The sequence below is a fragment of the Eubalaena glacialis genome, chromosome 13, assembly GCF_028564815.1.
Source record: "Eubalaena glacialis isolate mEubGla1 chromosome 13, mEubGla1.1.hap2.+ XY, whole genome shotgun sequence".
NCBI classification, from domain to species: domain Eukaryota; kingdom Metazoa; phylum Chordata; class Mammalia; order Artiodactyla; family Balaenidae; genus Eubalaena; species Eubalaena glacialis.
In genome coordinates this window covers 27,903,474-27,920,538 of record NC_083728.1, presented here as the reverse complement: position 1 = coordinate 27,920,538, position 17,065 = coordinate 27,903,474, and the positions used below count along the sequence as shown (strand labels likewise).

General features: G+C 50.6%; 2 protein-coding genes across 5 annotated transcripts; one reads left to right on the top strand and one right to left on the bottom strand.

The window, feature by feature from the left end:
• Positions 1-891: 891 nt before the first annotated feature.
• On the bottom strand, positions 892-3,782 carry DEFB124 (defensin beta 124). Its single transcript, XM_061209824.1, has 2 exons — positions 3,725-3,782; positions 892-1,046 (listed from the first exon to the last, which is right to left on the bottom strand). The coding sequence occupies exons 1-2, from the start codon at positions 3,780-3,782 to the stop codon at positions 892-894; spliced, it is 213 nt and encodes a 70-aa protein (XP_061065807.1).
• A 2,627-nt stretch (positions 3,783-6,409) lies between these two features.
• REM1 (RRAD and GEM like GTPase 1) lies at positions 6,410-14,854 on the top strand. 4 transcript variants are annotated; one of them, XM_061208429.1, is made up of 5 exons: positions 6,410-6,494; positions 7,354-7,926; positions 8,977-9,065; positions 12,662-12,863; positions 14,136-14,854. In XM_061208429.1, exons 2-5 carry the CDS (start codon positions 7,587-7,589, stop codon positions 14,405-14,407), a joined length of 903 nt encoding a protein of 300 aa, XP_061064412.1. In that variant the 5' UTR covers positions 6,410-6,494; positions 7,354-7,586; the 3' UTR covers positions 14,408-14,854. The 4 variants fall into 4 exon arrangements, with proteins under 4 accessions (XP_061064412.1, XP_061064414.1, XP_061064411.1 ...); XM_061208431.1 differs by having other exon boundaries at positions 6,425-6,494; positions 7,560-7,926; XM_061208428.1 differs by having other exon boundaries at positions 6,433-6,494; positions 7,373-7,926.
• The last annotated feature ends 2,211 nt before the right edge of the window (positions 14,855-17,065 follow it).

Here is a 17,065-nt window from a genome sequence, read left to right as displayed (position 1 = left end):
CTTCCTGCTTTAAACAAGGACGTTATGCCTGAAGTTTTGGTAGCCATTTGTTACCCAAGAGGATCCCAGATGTTTGCCCTGACATGGTTGCTGCCTACCTCCAGATTCCTTTTGATGTAAGAAACATAAGCCCCTACAAGTTGAGTTTCCTATTTTTTTCAGCGAAACACAATCCTGATACAGGGTAATTAGAATGCATGTCTGTCTACCTACTTCCCGGACTCTGCTCATGTTTTCTCCCTGCCTTGCTGTTCCCAGTTCCTTGGTCCTGGGAGAGGCAGACTTTTCCTCTGTCACCCCTCCCTGCATATGTGAAAACTTCGCTTTCATAAAATCCTCATGGTCCTTTCTACCTGGACAGCCTCTTGAAATACTAACGTAGAGGATAAATGAACATAGAAAAATCCTTTCACTCTCAACAGGCCCTGCCTTTCAAGCCGAATGTACCATCTCATTCTGAATACTAGAGGCTTATTATTAACTCTATTATTACTAATTATTACCATTATTAACTCTTGCTATCATTACTATTAACTCTTATTAACTCTATCTTTCTTTTTGCATTCCTTCTATAAACTAATCTCCTGATATTATCATTATCCCCATTTTACAGATGAAGAGACTGGGAAGGCTCATGGAAGTTGAGTAATTTTTCCTGAGTTAGATAGAGTGAAAGTGATACAGGCTGGACCGGAACCATTTACAATGGTCATTAATGCCCACTCTCCTCGGATACCTCACTTCCCTCCATCAACCATCCCTCCATCCCTCCCACATTCTGGACATCCCCCACCCCTCACCCCAGCCCCAGGGGTGGCGAGGCAATGACAAGAGGAGACAGCTGGCAGCTTGTGTTTTATTGGAGAGCAAGGATGTCAGCCCCAGAACCAGCTAAACATTTTCAGGCTTGGAGGCCAGAGGCTTAAGTCCATATGGGAGACAGCACAGGGAGGCATCCGGGCACAGGTGCATGTAGGTTTCATACTTTGTGCAGTAAGGCCGGCAGGCCCCGTGGCCCTTCCAGCACCGTTTGAATTCACTTCTCCCTATGCAGGGGAAGACCCCGGGTCACAGAGCCACCCAGGGGTTGCAGGTTAGATCACTGGTCACAGATTTAACAAGAGATCAAGGACACAGATTAGACCACTGACCACAAGTTAGACCACAAGCTACCAATTAGCTCTCTAGTCATTCGTTAGATAGACTCTGGTCATAGAGCAGCCCTCAGGTCATAAGTTAGGCCACAAAACAAGAGCTATGACCACAGGTCAAGGGTTAGACTAGAGGTAACAGGCTAGACCACTAGCCATAGATAATACAATCAGTTATAATTTAGACCACAGATCTCAGTCGAGGTTAACCCACACATCATAATTTAAACCACTGGTTACAAATCAGAGATGAATTTCTCATCCAGGTTAACCCACACCCCAAGTACACTCTAAGCACTTTTCATAAAAACAGTATTCGATTATAGTTTGTCCTATTATAATCCCAGTATATGGGTTAAGGAAACCAAGGCATGGAAAGATTAACAAATTTGCCCAAGGTCACACAGCCATTAAGGAGCAGAGCCAGCCTTCAAATCCAGGCCATCTGGCTCCAGAGTACAGACTTGTAACCATTATTCAAACTGCATTGCACACACAGGGACCTGTTTAATGTTAGGATTTAGTGAAGAAATTTCCAACCATGGGCCATGAAAAAGGTGAGGCTTTGGGTCAATATCCCCTCCAAGGGTCTTTGGTCACAGCATGGGGTGGGGCAGCTCCTTCGTTTATTCATTCAGCAAACATGGGGCACTGGGAGTATCACAGTGAACAAGGTGGCCATGGTCCATGCCCTCAAGGAGCTTCCACCTGACAGGGAAGGGGGTTAAAACCCAAGCAAATAAATACAGTAAGTAGAGTTGCGGTAAGTGCCCTGAAATAAGTGATCAGGGTGCTGTGATGCAATTAGGGCAGGTGTGGGAAGCAAGGAGAGAGGAGGACCACTTAGGCCTATCACAGTGATTATTTCTAGATATGTGACCCAGCAAGTCGGAAGAACTGGGACTGAGTAGGAGGTGGAGGGAAAAAGCTTCCCTGCCTCACCCTGGATTAAAAGAGATCCCAAGGAATCCTCACATGATACCTTGGGCCTACCCATAAGTGTTATTCAGCCCATCCTCATCCTGCCAAGGTAGAGAATCTTACAATGATACAGAGCTGGCATCAAAATCTCTATGAGGCAAAGAATCCACGCTCCAAAGGGGGCACATAGTGCAATGGTTAACGGTGTGGTGTGAACCCAGCTCAGACCCCCTGCGTCCAAATCCCAGCTCTGCCATTTCCAAGCTGAGTGACCTTGGCCTCAGATTCATCTTCTGTACAACTCTCTTTCAGAGGGCAGTTATAGGGGATTTAATCACTTTAGCACAGTGCCAGGCACATAGTACATACTCAATAAATGGAAAGCAAGGTTATCAGAATGACAGCTTGGAGAGTTGGAGCACCCAGGGCTCATTCTAGGTCAACCCCTCTCATGTTTCAGATAAAGAAGGGAAGGGATTTGCCCAACTTCTTCTAACCAGTAAGTGGTGGGTCTGGAACCAGAATCCAAGACCTTGACTCCCAGGTGAGGGCAGTTCCTATAACAACTACTCTTAACACACCATCGCATTTCAACCTTCCAACAACCCTGAGATACAGAAGTTATTATTTTCTCCTCCATGATCTGTTGTCCCCTCCTCATATCTTGGACTTCACCTCCATCCACTTTTCTCCTCGTGCTCCCCCCTCCGGCCTCCCTGGCCTCCTCACTGCTCCTCAAGCACATCTAACACCTCCTGCCCCCTGGTCCTTGCTGCTTCCTCTGCCTGCAATGATCTCCTTCGTATTCTCACTGTAATCAGATCTCTGCTCAAACTCACCTCACGTAAAATAAGAGATCTGAAATTTACTTCAAAATAATTCACCGAGGAAGAGGGAGCAGGTGAATAACAAAACAGCATTGGTTCAAGTTAATAATTGTTGAAGTTAGGTGATGGATACATGGGGGTTTTTATACTGTTTTTTGATTTATGTTTGAAATTTTCTAAAATAAGAAGAGTTCTTTTAAAAACTCATCGTTACGTTATTCTCCATTTTTGCATGTTTACATTTTTCCATAATAAAAAGTTTTTTTAACTTGCCTTGTTCGTTATATTCTCTCTACTTTCATGTACACTTGAAATGTTCCAAAATAAAAACTTTTTTAAAAAAAAGTATCAGAGGTCTTTTCCAACCATCCCCATCAGCTCTTCCATCACTCCCCACATGCACCTGACACACTAACCTCTTGTCTTGCTTTTATTCTTCGTAGTACCAATACTTACCTCTAACATATTATATGTTTATTTGGTTATTTTCTGTCTCTACTGACTAAAATATCAGCTCCATGAAAGCAAGAACCTTGTTTGCTTTCACTGCTTGATTCCCAGAAATTGTAATAGTGCCTGGAACACAGTAAATATCTTTATAATGAATATTTGTTGAGTGAATCCCATTTTAAAAATGAGGAACCAGAGGTATGGGCTGATTCAGCAACTCACTCTAAGCTGCCCAGCAAGTCAGTGGTGAGGCCAGAACTTAAACGCTGGTCTAGGTCTCCTCTGTCCCCCAGAAGCTGAGAACCTATCCTTCATTTCTACACATACACATATACACACGCACACACACACAAACACATACACAGGTGATGTTACCTGGCGGCACATGAACCAGGACCAGGAGAGCCACAAAAAGCAGAAGCAGCTGTGTCATGGCCACAGGGCTCTAGACAGGGGCAGGGGGCCTCTGGGGAGAACACAAGGGAAGAGGAACCAAGCACACCAAGTCTTGCTGCCTGTGGCCCATCCTTTATTGGGCTGCAGATCAAGGCAGGAGTGTGGGCAGCAGGAGACCTAAGTGGGAGTCTGAGGCCCTGTGGTCCCAAGGATATAGTGGATCTCAGCCAGCTACGTGGGGAACTGATCAGCCATACCATCTGGAGGGTGCTGAGCTCTGAAGCTGGGGACAGAATGTCCTGAAGCAATGCTTGGGGTCAGAAACTGCACCTCTTCCCCACCTGAGAGGGTGGGGAAAGTCTTGGTTTCAGAGAGACCTGGTTCAATGCCAGCATCTCCCTCTAATCACTATGATACTTTGGACAAGTCACTTAGCCTCTCTGAGCTCCAGGTTGTCATCTAGGAAATGATGACAAGCCCCCCTTGCAAGACTAAATACATGGAGATTCCCTTCCCATGCCGAAGACACGGGACCAGAACTCACTGACGCGTTCAAACAAGCATGTACAGTTGACCCTTGAGCAACACAGGGGTTAGGGGCGCCAACCCTCAACGGCAGTCAACAATTCGCCTATAACTTATAGTTGGCACTCTGTATCTGCAGTTCTTCATATCCGAGGTTCTGCATCTGCAGATTCAACCAACCTCAGATCATGTAGTACTGCAGTATTTACTACTGAAAAAAATACTTAAGTGGACCTACGCAGTTCAAACCTGTGTTGTTCAAGGGCCAACTGTATTTAGGCCTACTCAGAAAGTGAGAAGAGTAATAATGCAAACCTCACAGAAAGTAATGGATACCTAGCTCATTTAGAGGATTAAAGGAAATAATACAATGGTTTTCAAAGTGTGGTACCCAGACTAGCAAACAGCAGCAATACCTGGGGTTTGTTAGAAATGCAAATTCTCAAGCTCAATCCAAACCCACTGAATCAAAAGTTCTGGGGGTGGATCCCAGCAAGCTATGGTTTAACAAGCCCTCCAGGTGATTCTAATGCACCACTAAAGTTTGAGGACCACTGAGATAATATGGGTACAGAGCTTAGAACAGTGTCTGGTACACAGGCATCTGAGTTGCATCTTGAAAGATGACTAGCAGGGAGGGTATTCAGGCAGAAGGAACAGAATGTGTCTGAAAGAGTAGGGTATTGGCTAGAGCAAGGAGTTTGTTGGGAGCGATTGGAAATGACCTTGTAGAGGACCAGAGCCAGAGCACAATGGGTCTTTAATGCCAAGTTCAGGCTTTTGTATTGTAGACAACTGTAAGTTTTGTAGCAAGGATGTAAACTGTTCAGATTTCAGTTTTGAATAGAGAAACTGAAACCCAAAGAAGGGAGGTGACTTGCCTAAGGCCATACAGCAATTGAGTTGTCTCACTCCCAGACACCCAGTGCTGCACCACTCACAGCCCATCTTGTAGGTGGCAAAGGAAAGCTTAGAGGGCCAAGCCACAGAAGGAAACCAGGCGTGAGGGGGTTTCTGCCCAAAGCCCTGCAGGGGCTGGGCTAGTCTACCAGGCTGCTGTGGGAGTTGCTCTGAGCTGGACACTTGGACCCCCTCAGCCATGACAATGAGCCCCACCCACAGGTACAGGCTGGTCGCCGTGGGGCCCACATACATGCCTGCCCCAGTCCATCATGACCTAAAAGGAAGCACCCTGCTCAAAGACCCATGGATGGCCAAAATTACAAGTTCCCTACAGCCAACTTCTCTTCTGTACCAAGTTCACAGTGTCTCTTTTCTCCTCCTACAGCCCTGGGAAGACTTGGGCGGGGGTGGGGGGGGGGGTGGGGGTGGGGGGGGCGGTGGCAGGGGAAGCACAGACCGTGATAAAGGGACAATAGGCAGAGACCTGAGTGCCAGGCCCAGATAAGCCGCAAGTTTGCTCATCCTCTTAGTGTGGTATCAGGATTAAATGAGCTAATAATCCAGGCAAAGTGCTCAAACCATGCCAGGCACAGCACAAGAGTCCAGTAAATATTCATCAAGTAGGGGACAGCCATTCTTCCAGGCACAGGACAGCCCTAGCTGCATAAGGGGCGCTTACCCTAGAATCTGGTGAATGAATGAATGACCGCTGCCAAAACAAGACATTCAGAACCCTTCAGTGCAGACTTCCTGGGCTCCCTCCGCCCCTCAAGCCACTTCCCAAAATTAATTCTCAATCCGAAGCAGAGTTTCTCAAAGTGGGGTCTATGAACTCTGCGTCAGGCTCACTTAGACACTTGTTTAAAATGTAGATTCCCGACCCTCTCTGCCAGGACTGCTGAATCTGCCTCTCTTGCAGGGTGGACCTGGAATCTGAAGAGTTAACAAAGTTAACAAAGTGGTTTTTGTGAAGGCTAAAGTTGGTGTGCCCCATTGTTGGAGTGGATAGATGCAGATGCACAGGGGATCCAGGCTCAGGAATTCAGAACCCGTATCCTTCCCCTCTCTCGCCCCCCACCCCTGGCTAAGGACTTGAAGCGGCAGGTCAGCTGAGCTCTGCGAAAAGTCATTCAGAGGCCAGGGCCTTGGGGCGGAGACCCCGGGGCTGCCCTAATGGGGCGGGGCTGGACGGGGCGGGGTCGCGGCTCCTCCCCCGGCCCGGGCGGCGGGGCGGGACCGGCCTGAGGGGCTATGCTGCGAGGCAGTGGTACAGCCTGGAGCACCCGGCAGCTGCGGCGGCTGGACCCCTCCCCACACCGAGGTAAAGGCCCGCGCAGCCCGCCACCAACTTAATCAAGTTGGTGCGGAGTTCGCCAGGCGCCCGTATGGGGCGGGGAGGGAAGGGGGGGGTGGTTCTGTGGCACAGGCAGGGAAGAGGGGGGCCTCGAACGCGCGTCCCGGAGTGAGGGCCCCCGGATCTCGGGCCCGGAGGGCTGTTCCCTGGAACAGGGAACCCTCCCGGGATCTGGGGACTCACACCCAGGACCCCCGGGCCGGGGAAGCTCGGACTCCTGGAATGGCATGCCTTCCTGGGCCCTGTAGGTCCCCTCTCCACCCCCTTCTCCACCGGGACCCCCTCCTGTCACCAAACCTGGGGTCCGGCTGCCTCGAAGCCCCCGCGCCCCCACAGCAGCTGGAGGCCGTAGTGCCAGCCGCTTCTGAATTTTTCACGGAGGGGGCGGGCCGGACACGCTGTTCCCATGGCACCGGGGCTCTCAGGTTTCAGCCGGAGGGAACCCCCAGACCCCCTAGCCTTTAGCAGGACCAAGCTGCCCGTCCTGCCTCTTCCTCAGCTCTCGTGGGATCGGGCAGCGGAAGTGAATCCCCCCGGGGCTCTCAACCCTCCTCCGTACCTCCCAACCCCGAACCGAACCGTGGGGAAGAGACCTGTGGGGAAGAAGAGGAGGGGGCAATTCAGGTGTCTTTCGTGAACGTGGGTCTCATGTTCTGAATGGGTGGGGCAGCTCTGTGTGCATGCTTGTGTGGACATCCCATCTGGCTGCTGCCCCTCTGCCTGTGTATCATGGGGGAGTGGGTTATCCTCAAGGCATAGGAAATGGCCTCTGGGTGTGCATGCATGTGTGTGTTCACACACACTCACCCCTCCCGGCCTGACCCAGGTTCTCTCTGGGCCTGAAGCCAGAAAGCCCCCACAGGGAGGATCTGAGGCGCCTCCTCCTCCCATTTGAACTCGAGGGAAGGAAGGACGGCTAGAAGGCCTAGAAGGACGCCTCTGGAGGAAGCCGTCGCATCAGCTCATCAGGACTCTACAGAAGAAGGGGCTCAAAGCACCTGGCTCACCACCCACTCCCCCTTCTTGCCGAAGGAAAGAAGGAAACCCCCCTTCCCAAGGATGACACTAAATACTCAGCAAGAGGCAAAGACCCCCCTGCGTCGCCGAGCCAGTACTCCATTGCCCCTGTCCACCCGGGGCCACCAGCCTGGCCTCCTGGGCACAGCACCTTCTACACAGTCCCAGCATCCCCGACTGGGCCAATCAGCCTCCCTCAACACCCCCAGCCGGCAACCTTCATCTGCCCCCAATGGTTGGTCCTCTGAATCCAGCGACTCTGAAGGCTCCTGGGAGGCCCTCTACCGTGTGGTACTGCTTGGAGATCCTGGTGTAGGGAAGACCAGCCTGGCCAACCTCTTTGCAGGAAAGCAAGAGCGGGAACTCCATGAACAGCTGGGAGGTAGGGACCCTGTGGGCTGGGAAGGGATGCGGTCGATGGAGTGAAATCCCTGTTATCTGGGGCATAATGCTGCCAAGAACAGTTGTACAACTCATGCACTGCTCAACTCTGAGGGGCATCTTTCACATAGACTATGAAGTGAATGATAACCCCCTGGAGTTGTGCAGGGCACAGCCTGCACAAAGATCTACAGGAGGGAAATTCCTTGAATAGTGAATGAGAATTTTGCTAATTTCTCACGGATGAGAGGTGTGTGATTCATTTTCATGTCATAAGGGAAGCAATCCTGAGTTCCACAAGTCCCAAGTATAAAGAAGTGGTGAACTTCCTCCCAACCCTCAGACCCTGCCGCACAGACAACCATCCATGCCCACCATGACCTGCAGCCAAACTAAGATCCTACCCAAAATGGAGACTCCCAGACTCTTAAGTTGGGCCCTGGGTTCCTTTATTCCCAAGAGGTGCAGTGAGCTAAGAGGGCCTGGGGTCCCAGAATGATGGGGATCAGGGACCGGACAGAGGAAATGAAGATGAGTCCCTGCAGGACTGGCAGAGAGGACCCAGGGTGAGTGGGGGGAGAGGGGAGGTTAAAGGCAGAGAGGAGGTGGGGACACTCTGACCACGCCCTTTCTCCAGCCCTGACTGCTCAGAGTGTGAACCCATATGTACACATGTACACCGGTATGTATGACAGATAGGGAGACAGAGTTCCAGAGAGGGTAACGGGACCTGCCTGAAGCATACACTAAGCCAGGGACAGAGCAGGACTGGGAGAATTCCCAGCCCAACTTTAACCCCACCGCCCCACACTCATTCAATCAACCAAACCAACGAAAGCTTTCTCAGCACCTACTGTGTGCCAGGTACTGTGCTGGCAGCTCGTGAGACATGAGCTCCTCATGGTGTTTCTTGGCCTATCAGGAGAGACAGACATCTAACAAATATGGTGAGCACTTCAAGGAGAAGTGGAGGGGGCGGAAAGAGGGGTTAGGGAGGCCTGCATCCTCCCCAGGCCTGCATCTCCTCCCTGAAATCCGTGTCTTTCCTCAGTTGCAGAAGATGTATACGAGAGGACCCTCACGGTGGATGGAGAGGATACCACACTGCTGGTCATAGACACCTGGGAGGCTGAGAAACTGGTATGGCACAACAAGCAGGATTTGGGGGGAGGGGTGCTGAGGCTAGTACCAGATTCCTGTCCCCTCCTAGGACACTACAGAGCAGGGACAGGGCAGGGCCCATCCTCAGCACCTCCCCAAACCCACAGCTCCTAAGCAGCCTTTCCAACCAAAGCCAGGAGAACCTCATGACCCTGACCCCCTTTTCTCACTCCATTCATCCTCTCCTTACAGCCATCCCAGGATGTGCTTCTCCCCCTGCAAATCTTCCCCTTATGAGCACCCTTATCCCATTCCACCCACCCACATTGTACAGAAAAAGGAACACCAGATTTAGCCTGAGGTTGAACCCCCTCTTCCTTTGTCTTACCAGTTGGCTTTGTGCAATTGACTTACCCACTCTGAGCTTCAGTTTTCTCACCTAATAAATGGGTGGATCATTCCTGCCTTCCTTACCAGCTGGTTTTTTTAAACTTGTTATGCAGCTTCACAGAGATAAGCACAGTTTGGAGCATGAAAAAATGCTGAACGTGAGTGAAGAATTGTAAATAATGATAATTCTTATCGATCGTGACTTCATAGCTAGTAAAAAGAAGACATCAAAGATGTCCTTCCCTAGCCCATTCCAAAGCAGGAAGAGAGCATTGGGCAGGGACATGTCCCCACTATGCTTTTCTTATCTTGCTTGAGTTTTCTTACCTTTGTTTATCTTGTTGAGTCTTTTTTTCTTGCTATACAGGTAACACATGCTCATTGTAGAACTTTGAAGAAATACAACTAAGCAAAGAGAAGGATCTAAAAATCACCGGGGATCCCATCTCTCTAAGGGGTAGGCCCCTCCCCTAACACTCAGGGAGGCCCTGCCCACAGGGTGGGGCTTAGGAGGGCAATGTTGGGTGATTGATTGACAAGAATGGCTGACAGCTCCAGAGATAGGCCCAAATTTAGGGATGAAGGAGCTATGAGACCAATTCCTTTTAACTAGCATAAAAGGAAACCCAGGTCCAAATGAGCATCATAATAATGATGATGGTTCTCCTAAGAGCAGCTGACATTTATGGAGCACCTTCTTCCTAAGTGTCAACCCCTGTGCTAAACACTAGACATATATTTTGACATTCAGTCAAGACAAAAACTATACAATGAGTGTATTTCTGATTCCCATTCTACCAATGAGGAAATCAAAGCTCAGAGAGGTTATGTGTCCAAAGTTCTCAGATAGCAAGTGGGATTCAAACCCAGATTTATAATAGCCCAAAGCTTATACTCTTACGCACTAGGACCATCCCCACTGGGAGCAACACCTTCTGAATCTCCATCTGAGGTTCCACTCCTTCACTCACTTGTTTATTAAGAAACACTGGATGGCTGGTCCCCGCCTCAGCCAGGGTGAAGGGAGGGCACCACGACCAAACCCAGATATGCAAGGCCTGCCCGGGGGTCCGACGTCAGGTCCCTGCAGCCCCATCACCCACAGCCAGCCTCAGGGCCAGCCTGAGGGCGGCAGCCTTGAGGGTCCCACATCCTAGGGCCTGCGGAAGGCCTTGGGGATCCAGTGGCCAGCTCACACCCAAGCTTTATTTTTAAAAAAAGAAAGGAAGGAAGAAAAAAAGAAACACTGGCTGGATATTTATCATGGGCCAGGACACTGAAGACCCATCAGTGACTAAGGCAGACATGCCTCCTGGCCTCATGGAGCTCACAGACTGGTGAAGGAGGGTCTACTTTTTGGATGCAGTTGAGAATCCTATGGGACAGAATCCAGTGAATTAAGAAGAGTGATCAGACTGGGAGTCCCATTTGGGAGACAGACTAGAAGGCAGGAATTGGAATTCTGTGCCCAGCTGGCTGTGTGGCCTTGAGAAAGTGTTCTCTTCTCTGGCCCTTGATTTCCCTACAGTTTCCCTGGCTAGTGTCTGTGAAGGCAGTCCCCAAAGAGGGTCCATGCAGAGAGGGTCCATGTTGATGTCAGAGAGGCAAAATCTGACAGAACTGGGAGGGCCTTTGGTTCATCCAGTAGTACCCCAGCCTCACTGACCATGCGGGTCGCCTGAAGAGTATTAGAAATCAGATTCTCAAGTCTCACCCCAGACCTAATGAAATAGAACCTATAAAAGTGGGGTTCTGGAATCTACATTTTTAATCACACGCCCAAGGGGTTCTTACCCACCAATCCATGTACCAACCAGCTTTTGTGATGCTAACACATAGCAAATCTTCCATAAATATTTGTGCAATGAATGAATGAATGGTCAAGACCCACCCTCTCATTCTACAAATGAGAAAACAGACTCTGAGGGAGGAAGGAACCTGTCCATAGTCAAAGCTAAGAACCCAGAATAAGAACCCACATCTGTCTGACTCAGTTCAGGGTTATTTGGCCCCGGGGAAGGATCAGAACAGCTGTTCAGAACTTACCCCTTTTGACAATGATGTTGACCATGGATCCGATGCTTTCCTACTTATCTACCTTATTTGGTTATCAGAAAACTTTTCTGGCTTCTTTTCCCCTCACAAACAATACTTCCACCACACTCAGCATTTCCCACTCCTGCCCACTCTCTTCCCTCCTATTCAGCCTGCTCATCCTTTCTAACCCCACTCACCAGTCCACTGTGAAGCCCTCCCACACTCCGCCCAGTTGAGTTCTTCTGGTCTACCCCTACCCCAAGCCCCATGGGTCCTCCAGCCACTTGCATATGCCTCTCTTTTTTTTTGGCTGAGCTGCACAGCATGTGGGATCTTAGTTCCCTGACCAGGGATCGAACCCACACCCCCTGCATTGGAAGCACGAGTCTTAACCACTGGACTGCCAGGGACGTCCCTGCATATGCCTCTCTTAATGGTACTTATCACACTGCATTATATCTCTCCATTTTCATAGCATCCCTTCCTAATCATGAGCTTTTGGAGGGCAGGAACTGTGTCTCCTTAAACACTTAGAAACACTTAGAAAGCTGTTACCTAGGTGGTTCAGTCTCAGAGTGCTGTCCCTGACAAAAGAGCATCATCCAAAACAGAATATCAAAATTACTCCAGTTCTTTCCTTTCCTTGTCAAACATCTTGAAAGGACTCCACTTCTTAAAATGCCCCTTGCCTCTCCCACCCCCTTCCCTTACACGCCACAGTTGCTCCTTCAACTCTCTCTTCAAGACTATCCAGAAAAAAACCTCCCCTGGAAGACAGCCTCCTGTCCCCACTTCTCTCCCTTCCTTTTTTTCTTAACTCTGGACTTCAAAGAGCCAAAAGGACTGTCTAGCAAGACCAAACCCTCCTCAAACCAGACAAAAGAGCTGAAAAGGCAAAGCCGGAAATCTCCTTAGCAGAACCCAATAAATCTTTTGTCTCCAGTGCCCGGCCTACAGAAGGAACCAATGAGTGAGAGAATGGAGTGAGGTAGTGTCATTAGCCCAATTTTTCAAGCAGAGAAACTGCGGCTCAGAGAGGATCGGTGGTTTCCCAAGGTGACACAGGGAATTATGGCAGAATTTGTCCCCCAACCTGTCCAAAGTATCAACCTCAGCCCCATCCCACCCGTTAGACTATCCCAGCCCCTCCTTTCTCAGCCAGGGCCTAGGTACCGTCTGAGGATGGGCCTGGGTTCCCTCCCCTACAGGATGAAAGCTGGAGCCAGGAGTCGTGCCTGCAGGTGGGCAGCGCCTACGTTATCGTGTACTCCATCGCAGACAGGGGCAGCTTCGAGAGTGCCTCTGAGCTCCGCATTCAGCTGCGGCGCACATATCAGGCGGACCACGTGCCCATCATCCTGGTGGGCAACAAGGCGGACCTGGCACGCTGCCGGGAAGTCTCCGTGGAAGGTGAGCCCTCCACTCCACCCTCCTCCTCCATCTTTCTCTTAGCCCTGTTGTCACTGCGTCTCCTCCAGTGCTCCTCATCTCAGTGACTCGTGCCCCACCACCCCCACCCCGGCCACCTCCATCCTGCATCTACTTGCCTAAGCCTGAAAGCTAGAAACCATTCTTGGCTTGCCTCCTCTCTCATTCCCTCAGACCAGTCCCCAGACCTTGTCGGGTCCACCTCCTTTAACCCCACATTCCCTTCCCGCCCCCATGCCCAGAGCCTCTGCCCCATCCTGGCATCTCCACTTTAGCCTGGGCCAACCCCCGTACTTCTCTATCCCCACTCAATCGGTTCTCCTCACCAGCTGCCAGAGTTTTCCCAAACCAGAGCTGACCTTGTCACTTCTTTGCCTAAAAATTCCCCTATATGCCCCAATGCCCTTAGTCTGAGACACTTTATTCACCAGGCATGATAGGCCCAGTGCCTGTAAGCTTTTCAAGGGCTTACATCTGAGACCTGAAAAAGACAATTATTGACTCCAAAATACAGTGAGAAAATTATAAATTCAAATTTCACAGAGCTTTGTGTACAAAACATAATATTGTGTCAGCCAGCAACTGCAAACCAAAATGTTTAAAGTTATACTTAAATTGTATTTAAAGTAGGATGGGGAATATTTTAATACAATTGATGTATCAGGTGGGAGCCATAAAGATCTAAAAATGGCCCTACTCACAGGGCGAAATCTAAAAAATATGTAAACTGAGACCCAGAGTGGGGAGGCCAGTTCTACAGGGTCACCAGCCCCTGAGGACTAGAACCCAGGCCCCTGCAACCAGCCCAGTGGCATCCTGGAGACGGAAGACCATAAGCTTTATGAGCAGACGTCCCAAAATTCTGCAACATGATCCCCAGAAGATTTTGTTGAATCGCAGGTTCCCAGGCCTCACCTACCGAATTAGAATATCTGCGGGTGGGCTCAGCAACCTGCATTTTAACAAGCTCCCCCAGACAATTCTGATGCACAGATTAGACCCCTTCCCTGGCAGTCAAGACCCTTCCGTGGGACCTCCCGGTCTTCCCAGCCTCATTCTGCTATCAGTATCAATCACTAACCTGTGAACTAACTCCTCAAAGCCAGATTTCTCTCTGAGCCCCCTGGCACGCAGCACGAGGTATGGGGAAAGGAAAAATCATGCTTCCGGCTGAGATTGAACACACTCCTGCTACCTTTATCTTCTTTTTCCGGTTGTGGCTCCGTCCTGGCTCACCTGACCCCGCCCCCTCAGAGGGCCGCGCCTGCGCTGTGGTGTTCGACTGCAAATTCATCGAGACGTCAGCTGCGCTGCAGCACAACGTGGCGGAGCTCTTCGAAGGCGTAGTGCGCCAACTGCGCTTGCGCCGCAGGAACTGCGCAGCCCGGGAGACGCCGGCCCCCAGACGACGGGCAAGCTTAGGCCAGCGCGCTCGACGCTTCCTGGCACGCTTAACTGCCCGCACCGCCCGCCGCCGGGCACTCAAGGCCCGCTCCAAGTCCTGCCACAACCTGGCCGTGCTCTGAGGCCACCCGCCCACTCTCTGGGTGGGGGGCACTGGGGTGCATTCTAGCCTCCACCAGGGCCACGGAGGGGCAGAGTTTCTGTGGCTTGCAGTCTGCATCGTGGGCCTTGGCCGCCCGTTGCCCCAACGTACAGAGCATCTCCCCAGCCGCAACTTCACGGACCTCTCTGCCCTGGGCAAGTGATGGACAGACCATGGGGCCAAAGCCTAAATTGGGGTTTTCATGCGGTGCGTGTCTTTTTGTAAAAAGTCTTCCTTGTTCTTGGGCTCTGGCCAACCCTCAGAAATTCCCCCACAATAAACCAGACCAGAAGGATGTCCTGTCTGAGTGCCCAGATCTCTTCTTTTGGGCTCTTCCAGACGTCTCCACCTCCCGTTTTCCCATCTACACGGGCTGCAGACTGGGTTGGCCTGCTGACCTGGGTGTCAGGGTTAGTCAATAAAATCACTGGACCAATTATGCATTCAGGCCCTTCTCTGAACCACTGGTCACAGCCCCTGCCCCACGACTTTGAGGGAGACACAGTGGAGCACAAACAACCACAGTTCAGTGTGATGACCTCCTATTCTCTCATTAACTCGTTTTTTTAGATTATGAATTCATAAAATATTCTCTGAAAAAAAAAAATCTTCGCCCTCATCCTAGCAATATAATAGCTGGTGTTTGCTGGGAGCTGATTGGGTACTAAGCTGTCACAACTATTAATCTTCACGACCCATGTTTAACTAGTTAGAAAACAGAGGCATGGAACAGTGAAGGCTTATGCTCCAGATCACACAGCAGCTATAAGTGAAGTTGCCGGGATTCCAGCCCAGGCTTGTGAGACTGGAGTCTGTGGCCAGCTTATCCACAGTTCTCTTGGAGAATGTGACAAAAAACTATAGACTCCCAGGGAAATGGACTTTCAAACACGATTTTGCACACAATTTAAAGGGGGCGGGTGGACTGCATGAAACTCAATCCATTAATCCCCAGGATGGACCCCCGATTTAGTCCGACTCATTCCATTTTCCAGCTGTGGAAATTGAAGCCCAGAGAGGGGAAGTGAGCACCCCAGAGTCGCCCAGCCAGTAAGGGTAAGGACCAGACCTCAGGGCCCAGCCTCCTGCTATGTCTGTGTGGGAAGTAGGAGGTAGTGAGGCATCATGGCTGGGGATGGGCCTTGGGGGTCAGGTCAGGAGTTTCCAGCATAAGGGGAAGTGGTGTCACTACTTTGAGAGGAGAACATGATGCAAACAGTTTGGACCATTGTGTCCCTGATGCCTGACACCCCTGCCCCCAACCAGCTGCCTGCCCAGATGCCTCAGCCCCCCACGTCGGCCATGTCCCTGCTGCCAGGAACACCAAAGCACAAGCAGGCGAGCCATCCTCCAGCTGTGATCCCCCAATCTTGCCAGCAGGGCACTGATGGCACTTACTTTCCTATCCCAACTCCAGCCCGGGGAAGGGAAAAGGAGGAGGGTCTTCCCCCACCCTAAGCTGTCTCTGGAGGCCTGTGGTCATGGGGGAGGGGCTATAGTTGTGGAAAGTTGGCAGAGGCAGCCGGCAGCAGCCGGGAGAGTGGAAAAAATGATATCAAACCCAGAAAAATGCAGGCCGGATGGAGGGCCCAAGCCGGCCCTGGGAGGTGAGAGGGAGGGAGGGAGGGAGGAGGCCCCACAGGCTGAGAAAGGAAGAGGGCCGGGGAGAGAGCGCAGGAGCTGGTTTGGAAAAACCTGGGGACAATCAGCGTGATTCCTTCCTTTCTTCATCCGCAAATATTAACTGAGGGCCTACTAAGTGCAGGGCACAGTGCCAGGTTCTAGGGAGATAGTGGTGAGGAAGGAGTAGGGTGTTGCTCCCTGGAGCTCGCAGTCTGGTGGGGAAAACAGACTAGAAAACACGTATATGATTAAAATAATTACAAACTGATAAGGCGCTAAAAATCAGGGTGGTCACGAAAATAATCCTCTTAATTCACAGATGGGGAAATTGAGGGCCAGAAAGGGAGTACCCAAAGCTACTCAGATTGTGGAAGAAATCCTTGAGACCAGGATTGGGGGAAGGCAGGGGAGGGAAGAAAGAAAGAAATAGTGCAGACTGGATGCAGGGGTGAGTATGCAGCCAACACAGCAAGACGGCACAGTGGTGGAGGGCATGGGCCCTAAACCAGGGGGTCAGTATTCAACCCCTGCTCCCCTCCATCTCTCTGTGCCTTAGTTTCCCCATCTATAAAATGGGATTCATGACAATTCCCTCCCTCAGGATTGATGTGAGGATTAAATGACTTAAGATGTGTCAAGTACTTATAACAGTTCCTGTGTCTAGGAAGATTCAGGAAATGCTGGTTCCTGCTATCATATCTTAAAACATTAGGGAAACCAGAGTTTGTTTAGGGTAAGATATTTTGAGACCGTGAAGACTCGCTTGGGAGTCTTTTGCCCTATTAAGACACTGGAGGACTTTAGGAAACTCTCTTCCCTTCTTGGGCCTCAGTTTTCCCATCTGGAACATAAAGGGATTGAATCTGAACTTGTAGCATATACTCATGTACTCACACATTTGCTGTCTGCCTCCCCCACAGGAATGAGAGGTCCGCAAGGGCAAGACCCTTGGTGCTGCTCTCTCCTCAACACCTGCATCAGTACCTGGCTCATAGTAGGGGATCACTAAGTATTT

What these genes read in the sequence shown, in the direction of transcription:
- DEFB124 (XM_061209824.1), bottom strand. Translation starts at nt 3,782, where the DNA reads ATGACACAGCTGCTTCTGCTTTTTGTGGCTCTCCTGGTCCTGGTTCAT. An exon ending in CCTGGTTCATGTGCCGCCAG is followed by an intron (nt 1,047 to 3,724) that starts GTAACATCACCT and finishes TCCCCTGCATAG; the next exon opens with GGAGAAGTGAATTCAAACGG.
- REM1 (XM_061208429.1), top strand. Translation starts at nt 7,587, where the DNA reads ATGACACTAAATACTCAGCAAGAGGCAAAGACCCCCCTGCGTCGCCGA. An exon ending in CCTGGGAGGCTGAGAAACTG is followed by an intron (nt 9,066 to 12,661) that starts GTATGGCACAAC and finishes CCTCCCCTACAG; the next exon opens with GATGAAAGCTGGAGCCAGGA. An exon ending in CCGGGAAGTCTCCGTGGAAG is followed by an intron (nt 12,864 to 14,135) that starts GTGAGCCCTCCA and finishes CCGCCCCCTCAG; the next exon opens with AGGGCCGCGCCTGCGCTGTG.